A 9115-nucleotide genomic window follows, 5' to 3' on the forward strand; every position below is an offset into this window, starting at 1 on the left:
TGAATTCACACAGCAGTCTAGAAATGGCGATTCTGGGAAACAAGAGGGAGGGGGGGAAAAAAGCTAGCATTCATAGCAGGGTGGCAGAGAGAAGTTGGAGAAAGTAAAAAACGGAGTGTGAATGAGTGAGCCTGTCTGTCAGAGGGCAACGCTCTGCATTCACATCCCTGTGAAAAACACTGAGCCATTCATCGTCAAGCGCTCAGCAAAGAGAGAGGCCGGCCGGTGATTGGATGTGATGGGGGATGGAGGGTCAGGAGGCTGGCTTCCAGAGGGATGGGAGCATGCATGGGGGGAGGTGTGGAGCAGAGGGGCAGAGGGGAATCTCTTTCCTCTGCCTGTTGTCTCATGACCACCGACTAAACTCTGTCAAACACGAGTCTGAGATAGAGGGTGATTTAAGCGGTCACCTCTAACCTGCAGCCATTGTCTGTTCCTGCTTGTATTTGCAATGTTGGTAGCAGGTTGAATATCATATTAAAAAATAAAATGTGAGGTGTGTATATTAATATTTTCCTAAGCCTAACTCTGACATCTGATGGATTTTGACTAATAGCCTAATAACCATAACCTACTAATAACGCCTGGATAATTTGCAGTTATAATTCAAATCCAGATTCAAATATACTTTATTGATCCCAAAACGGGAAAAGAATGTTGTTGTAGCTCATATTAATTAAAAAAATGTTCCGAAGTTATTGTAGAAAGTGATGGCCATTAGAAGGAAAGATCTCCTCTAGCAGTCTGTATCACAGCACTCTGTTTTTGTAAGACAGACTCAAGAAGAGGTTGGTCAGGGTTGTCCATAATTTTATTAATTTTGTGCCATCATCTCCAAAGAATCCTCAGTCGTCCCCAGAACAGAACCAGAACCAGAACAAAACCAGCCTTCCCTATCAGATTGCTGCTCCCCCAAACAGATGATGGCAGAAGAGAAGACTCTCTCAACAATGGACTTGCAGAAGAAATGCAGCATCTGATGTAGGCACATCCAACTCATGGCAACAAACTATGTGTAAAGTCTTGAAACATTATAGTGCAAAATAAGTATGGAGCCAATTATAACTGTGGCATAACTACAACTCTGTCCTCTGATATCAGTTCAGACAGAAATTTCTACCTGAGAACCGTGTTGCTAAAATGATGACATATCTCCAAATGGTTTTGAAATGTTCCAGGTTCCAATCAGATCGCCAGACCAGGTGAGAGAAAACAAAGTTAACGGTTGAAATAACAGCAAATAACGCAAATTGGAGAAGAGTAGAAGAAGAAAAAATTAGAGAAAAGTGGTGAGTTTGTCCTGCAGTAGCATAAGCCTATGGCAGTATAACAACATAAATTGCTCAAAACCAGTCTAACTGTAAGTTTTATCCAAAAGGAACGTTTGAAGAAATAAAGGAAGACAGTGTCTAAAACTGAGAGCTGGTTATAAAGCTCCCAGTTCTATAAGCTATCGGGTATAAGCTGGAAACTCCCAGCTCCTGAAAACTAGGCTAGGATCTGTCTCAATCTCTACCTTTAGAAATTTTCTGAACCAGAAAGAGGGAGTCCAGTTTATTGGACTTTTATAAATTGCGGCGATTGCAGTGCACCACAACAAAGGGAAGTAATGTCGAAAGACAGGTGTAAAAAGAATGTAAAACCACTTCTGTTCTGTGTTTCCTCGCTCTTTTAGGTTTTACTCCACACAGAACTGTTGTCATGGCAACAGACAGGCGTTCACGCGCATCACGAAACACAAAAATGTTTCCAATCAATGCAAAACAAAAAACGTACGTAAAAACACCAAAACCAGAACATTCAACCCGTTACCGTTTTGTAACATCTGTGTTCAGACGTTTAGATTTAGATTTGTCGGAGTGTAGGGGTGTGTGTGTGTGTGTTATTTTAACTGAACCGAAACACACGGAACTATGCTGCACAGGACAGGTACATGTTAAAGATGTCAAAGTCAATTTGTAGCATTACTGACCTACTTCCCATTTTGCTGACCTGTGAAATGTGATACTCTTAAGTGGCCCAAAGTAACCACTGATTGTTAGCGTAGCAGCTAACGTTTTCATACTGTTATCTAATGAGAGAGAGCTGATGAAAAACTGCTGTTAGAGGAGAAGTTCATTAAAAACCAGAGGATTTTGTGAAGAAAGATCAGTCAGAATCAGAGCTGGAGCTGCTGTTCTTCAGTCTGTTTCCCAGCTCAGCTTCACCATGTCGGTATTTAGCTATAAAGATGCTTCGAGTCAGAGCCCAACATGCTGAAAATGTCTTTTTCTGAATGTGAAGGAAACATATATGTATTTTCTATTTCACTTTTGAATAATTTCTCTTCTATCCTTGGCTTTAGCCTGTGAACCAGGACATCTCAGAAGTCATTGAGTTCTCCAAGTGTGACCAGCAGACTGAAGCCCTGCCTGTGACCAGTGTTCCCAGTATAATAAATGAATGTTTTATTATTTTACTTCTTGTGTATTTTAAATACCTCAATCTGAAGTATAAGTGTATTAATACATCTTATGTAATTAAATAAAAATAATTTACTGTGTTAGAATTATTTTCACTCTTTGCTGTCAATAGCAGAGTTGAAGTATTTTTCTCTGTAAAAAAGTAAGAAAAAGATGTAGTTTAATATTTGACAGTGACTGATTTATAAATCAAAAGTCATTTCTCAATGTATAAAAAGTAAATACAAGAAAATTATTTGTTTCTTGTCTTGAAATGTTAAATGTACATTAAATTATGGAATTATGTAAATATATTCTTTAATTAAAAACTGTAAAAGTGTCTGTTCATCAATGTCAATATAAAAATGATCAGAATCATTTCTATCAAATAAAAACATTGTGCTCTCTATTCAGAAATGCCCCAAAACAATTAATCACATCTAAAGTTAGAATCTCTGTCTTTAGTCATTTCTTTGATTGCCAAAAATATTAATGTGTGTGAGAAAATGTGTCAATGACAGGAATTAATTTAAAATTCTTTGTAGAACGGCAATTTCTGAAGTTCGGTCCATTTACTTGTATTAGCTTACTGGCACATAGGCCACATTCAATATGGCGGACGCTGTGACGTATCGCAGCAACGTGCCGATCCGCTCCATGAGGCGTGTTCAAAGTCTATGCTTCCCGCTACACACTCAGAACGTCCCCAGCAGGAGTCAAGTTACATCGAGTTGCATTCAATGTTGTCGGAAAAAAGAGGTTCACGTTCTTAATGTCTAATTTGCCTTAACTATTTCCTGAATTCAGTCACCAGCGAGGGTGGCAAATCAACAGGATTGCAAAGGCTTTATGTTAGGGGAGCGACTGTCACCCCAGTAATCCCGCCCTTGGGGTAATGCATTTACATTAACTTGCCAACCGCCAATAAAATCAAAACAAGCACGTGGTATGCGTAAGCGGGAACGAGCATTGTACGTGCGCGCTATCACAGCACAGTGACAAATATGGCGGCCGCCGCCGGATCAGGTAATCATTTTTTCTGTCTTTACCGACAGTTTTTAATAGTACGTTGGCAAATAGTTTCCTTCCCGGTGCAGTTTATAACGCGCACCCGTTATGTCTTCGTTGGTTATCGGCTTTGTTAGAGTCCGGCAACCCTTAAGTTAGATTTCCTTCGTGATTGAATGTGGCAGGATGCTGTCACCAAGGGTGCTATAGCTAGCTAGCAGGTCGAACCGGTCTAGTGTTTCAGCAGCTGTTTCATAGCTCCGTTAAATTCATTGTCCTGGTCCATCTAAGCGCTCCGGGGGAAGGCTGAAATTTTCCAACGTTTAAATCAGGGCTGGCATGAGCCAGGGATTTTTGCGGCTTATGTGGTCTCTGAGTGGTGACGCCCCCTGTTATCTGAGGCGGCAGCTGTATCAGTGGACTCCTCAGAGATGAGCCTACTGGAGCCACGACATTCCTGATAAATCCTCGTAAAACTTTATGCACATGTTTATCTTTTTAAAGCTCTATCAATATCTGTACCTGAGTTAAAACTTTTGTTTCTCCCAGTTGGACAACTTGAAAGTCTGTATAAACATTGAGCTTCTGTTGCGGTTTAGATACCTCTGTATACCTCTTCGTGTTTAAAGTATTTATTAAATTCTACCACCTGTGCAGCTTATATCCTTGCCAGCAGAGGGCGCACTCATCATTAAACGAAGGAAGTCTATTGAAATGCAACCAGGAAGAACATGTCTGGTGCAAACCCGTCAAACAAGGAAGAAGATAACAATAATGATAATAGAGATATGGTTTTAATGAGCCGCCGAAACTGTGGCGTTCTAATTTAAAAGTTATGAACTTAAAAATTAAAAAAGAAAACGGGAAGTCTTTTGTGAATAAAGACGAGTACATCTTTATCCACACACAGCACCAAGTAACACTTTTAGACCGCGGTTACATCGGATTAGCATATATTAAAAATGGTTTCTGATATTCAGATATTCTGCTCTCTGACATTAAAACACAGCGAAAATGTATTGAAATAAAATGGAAAACAAGAAAATGAGCCACACAAACATAACATTTGAAGCAAGAGGATTTGTGTTACTTTCTCTCTCTATTTTTTAAGCCTAGTAAACGTGCCTCATTTTATATATAGTTCCTTAGTGAAGAAGAAAATGTGGAACCCACTAGATGAGACTTGGACTATATAATATCAGAAAAGCATGTGGTTAAAATATTATTATTCAATATTGATATTAGTGATATTAGTGTGGACACTGGCAGTAGAGTGATGTATTTTCAACACATTGTGCAGCTGTGGTTTGAGACAAATGTAGCTTCCTTCTGAAAAAGCAACACCTACATGTATTATCTACAGAAACATTTCTCTTCATCACAGACTTGTGCTTGTGTAAGCCAGTGTTTATTGTCTTACGTTCATGTTTTAGAAGTTTTTCTGCTCTGACACACCTGAGTCAGATGATTGCGGTTCAGCCATCAGTTTTATCAGGTGTGCTGAACTCGCAAAACAAAACATCGAAAACATGCAGGTTCATGTGCATCAAGGACTGGGGTTGAAAAGTACTGATGTATTTATTTTTCAATGTGTTTCTTTTCCTCTCTTTCTTTGTGTGTGTGCGTGTGTGTGTGTGTGTATAAAAGGCGTTGTTGTTCCTCGCAGCTTTCGGCTGCTGGAGGAGCTGGAAGAAGGTCAGAAAGGTGGTGGAGACGGTACGGTGAGCTGGGGCCTCGCAGATGATGACGACATGATGCTAACTCACTGGAACGGCATGATTATCGGCCCTGCTAAGGTGAGCCCCCTCCCAGCACACACACCACACATACACACCACATACAGAACACGTTTTTAAAATGGAACAAAGTGTTTTAACTCTGAATAAATAGGTGATCAAACCAACATCGTAGCTCCAGAGTTACCACATCTAAAGGTTTTTGGCTGCCAGCACATTTTTGTCTGGAGATAAACTTAATGCTGGTGAACTTGTAACTTGTATCAGTTGACCCCACTTGGCTGAAAATCTAACCAATGTACCAATCAGGAACATTTTCACCGTCCCTGCACTGAAGGTTCCTGAAAATAACTTTGGGGAACAAAAGTTCAGGGTGGTTCTGCTGGAAACCCAACTACAGAAATTCCTGCTCTCTCTAATTATTTTTGCTCTTCTGGTCCATGCTATGGAGTGAAGCTTTGTGAATAATCACTTGAAGAACCAACATATAAGTGTGATCGTTTAGGCAACTCTGAGTCTTAATGTCATAAATGAGCAGCTGGACCCAGTCAGAGGTTCATGACCCAGTCAGAGGTTCATGACCCAGTCAGAGGTTCATGTCGGGACCCCCTCCCCCCCTTTTCATTCATGTGTTTTTTCTTTTTTTTTTTTTGTCCTGTTTGCATTTCAGACTGTTTATGAAGGCAGAATATACAGTCTGAAAATAGACTGCGGTCACAGATATCCAGAGTACCCGCCTATGGTCCGCTTTGTTAACAAAATCAACTTGACTGGTGTTAACAGTTCAACTGGTGTGGTGAGTGTCTTTTTTTTTAACACATTTTTGCTTTTCTGATTGCACAGTAATCTCTTGATGCTAGCCCATGTGACTCATGTATAGTTTTGTGAAAAGTTACTTATTTGAAAGGCTTTCAGTAATGGAAAAGCCCATCTTCTCTCATTTGTAGGTGATGCACGTAGGGATGCACAGTATTATCGGCATCGGATTAGCTGTAGATTTTAATATCGGACATCCGCCGTTTTGTCAAAATAACTCACTGGTGTAAAAAGAGTTGTTTTTATGACAAACCAGTGACATGGTGCCTGCAACACAGCACGTCATGAGAAACTGTTAAGTATTAATGCACGACTGATGTGCTTTTCACTTGTTGCTTGTGAACAGGTTGAGTTTAGTTTTGTGAAGATTTACAAATTTGCACTGTTTGAATGATGTCTTTGTCTTAGAGAGAGCAGACGTCATGAATAAATTTGACATTAAACATAATGCAAGTTGAAAGTGATGCTTCCGTTTTAGCTTTTGCATTTGGTATCAGATGCAAAAATAATGACAAAAATAATGCAGCATAGAACACCATATAGTTTCAGTAAGTAGGTATAGGAAAAAATATCAGTATTGGTATCGGTTATCGGCCAAATGAGTTTTAGTATATCGGCATATCGACCAAAAATTCAATATCGTGCATCTCTAATTGCATGTATTTAAAAAGAAAGAACTAAGTAAAACAGTATTTTACTTGGTAAAGTATTTAAAAACATGAACACCACCAAACAAAACCATCATTCTTTTTCATTTTTTTTGAAATGACAACAACCTCTCCACACTCTGGATGATGGTTTTTCATTTCCATCTGATGGAAATTAAAGGGAATTTCCACCAAATCAGTTGCGACAACAAACCCCAAGTAAATTGAGTTGTAACAAATATTCAATGCTGAAGTAAACCAGATGAAACGAAGGGAGCGTTTCTTCCCTCAGGTGGACCTGAAGTCTGTGTCGGCGCTGTCCCGGTGGAAGAACTCCTACAACATCAAGATGGTGCTGCAGGAGCTCAGGCAGCACATGATGATGAAAGAGAACAGCAGGCTCTCCCAGCCGCCGGAGGGCCAGGTCTACAGCAACTGAAGCTGCTGCTACTGTCAACACTCTCACACACACAAACACAGATATATACATATATATATATATATGCACACACTCTCTGAAGCTGTTCAACCATCATGTTATCCAAGACTGTCAGCCCTAACTTCTTCCTATCAGAGCCTTCCGTTGCCCGGAGAACCCAGCCGCCTCACCCGCTGCCCAGACGTCTATCACGCTGACCAGCGGTATAAAAAAAGAAAAGATAAGAAAAGTTTTAGTCAGCTTTTATTTTTCCTCTTTGCATCCAGATCGCGACCTATCAAATGGTCTGACGGAATGTATCGGTGTATTCTGGGATCATGTGAGGCTGTTGACATTTTGTGCATGTCGAACCACAATCTGCTGCAAACGATCCCCAGCAACAAGGCAAAACAACAAAACAATGATTTACCACTTCGCTTAAGTTAGCTTCACATTTCCAGTCGTTCCCGTTTCTTCCTGGAGTAAACTTCTCGGGACCTTTCTTGAACTAAGCATGTCCAATACAAGGAGATGAACATCTTCTTGATGTTATGTATCCGAAAGCCAGAGTGTTGCTGCTTTGTTTTAACTGTTTGTCTTTGATTTCTTTCTTTTGCCAAACTTCTGTGCCATATGTTTCATAGTGCTTTGTGCTAATTGTTAGCAACCACTGGGAAGAGGGCCAAATGGGGGTTTCGGGGGTTAGAGGAGGAGGCGTTTCTGTGAGGATCACCACTGGAGAATGTTTTTGTTCAGCTTTGTTTTTTTTTTTTTTTTTTTTCCTGTGTATTCCATGGAATTGTCTCTTCTTTCCGTCGTTCAGCGAACGCTCACTGAAGACGACGTTCGGCTTTGGATGTTTATTTTGTAATGGGGTAGAGCCTAATCAGGGTGACGGTCACCTGTTGCATGGTTTTATTTGAATTAAACATTATTACTTTTGCACACAGTTGTATTTTGTATGACTGTCTATACACTGCAACTAAAATTTCCTCTTTTATACATGTATAGATAATGAACAGAAAAGAGGTAATGTTATCAAAGCGCATTCTGTTTAATGGTTTATTGTTCAAAAATGGAAATTCTTAATTTTGTTTCAGGTAAAAAAAAATGTATCTCTTAGTTAGGTTCATTGATCTGATGTCTCTAAATTGCCTTTAGGTATAAAGCTCTCATCACACAGCAGGTCTTGATGTTGAATTCTAATTTTTTGTATTTTTTATTTTTATTAGCGAGATCATACTACCACAATGAGACTCCTATGTCCACATGCGCAGAAGAAGAACGTGGACGTCACACACTGTGCTATGATAATGGAGAAATGATTGGAGGCATAAACAGAGAAAAGAATGTGACTGGAATCAGTCTTGGTAGATTCAATATTATCAGCAAAATTAACTGACCTAACTTGGATTAATAGAACTAAATGATGGTGGACGTCACATGTTGAGCAAAAATGAACAAGTTGGGGAAAATGTTAAAACAGCCGTTTAGTCAAAGTGTTAGACTTCTACACAACATTAGCAGGGTTTCCATAGTGACGCCCCCTCATGTTGCTCTTGAGGTCTGGCCGGACCGGGTCAGACCAATGTGCATGTTCTCAGTTGTACCGGAATGTGATGCTAAATCCCCAGTAAACAGTTAAAATATTAATAAATAGCTGTTTCTGTATTCAACAAATAAAATTAAATAATGAACGTCTTTTGATATTACTCCCTTCAATAGTTAGTGATTTTTATATATATATACAATCAAAATTAATTAATCCACAGATTTGTGGGTCTAAATTATAAATATTATCAAGGAATCTTCAATATTTATGTATGACAGTGAATATGACATTTTGTTCTTCGCAAGTTATCGTCAGTTATCACTGTCGATAACTTGACCTCAATAAGTAGCATAAGAAAGTAAAAAATGTATTTCTGTAGCACCTTTCACACACACATCACAAAGTGATTAACAAAAGCAAAAGCTGTCTAATAAAAAAAAAAACTTTAGTTTCCTAAGAGTCTGTGCAGTGTAGGGACATTGGGAGAACATCCCCAA

At 39.4% G+C, this 9115-nt stretch overlaps 1 protein-coding gene across 1 annotated transcript; it reads left to right on the forward strand.

The window, feature by feature from the left end:
• The first annotated feature begins 3363 nt into the window (after window positions 1-3363).
• Window positions 3364-8248, forward strand: LOC103133159 (ubiquitin-conjugating enzyme E2 variant 1-like). Its single transcript, XM_007544933.2, has 4 exons — window positions 3364-3467; window positions 5097-5245; window positions 5856-5981; window positions 6941-8248. Exons 1-4 carry the CDS (start codon window positions 3446-3448, stop codon window positions 7085-7087), a joined length of 444 nt encoding a protein of 147 aa, XP_007544995.1. The 5' UTR covers window positions 3364-3445; the 3' UTR covers window positions 7088-8248.
• The last annotated feature ends 867 nt before the right edge of the window (window positions 8249-9115 follow it).

The sequence above is a fragment of the Poecilia formosa genome, unplaced genomic scaffold (assembly GCF_000485575.1).
Source record: "Poecilia formosa unplaced genomic scaffold, Poecilia_formosa-5.1.2 Scaffold2319, whole genome shotgun sequence".
Taxonomy (NCBI): domain Eukaryota; kingdom Metazoa; phylum Chordata; class Actinopteri; order Cyprinodontiformes; family Poeciliidae; genus Poecilia; species Poecilia formosa.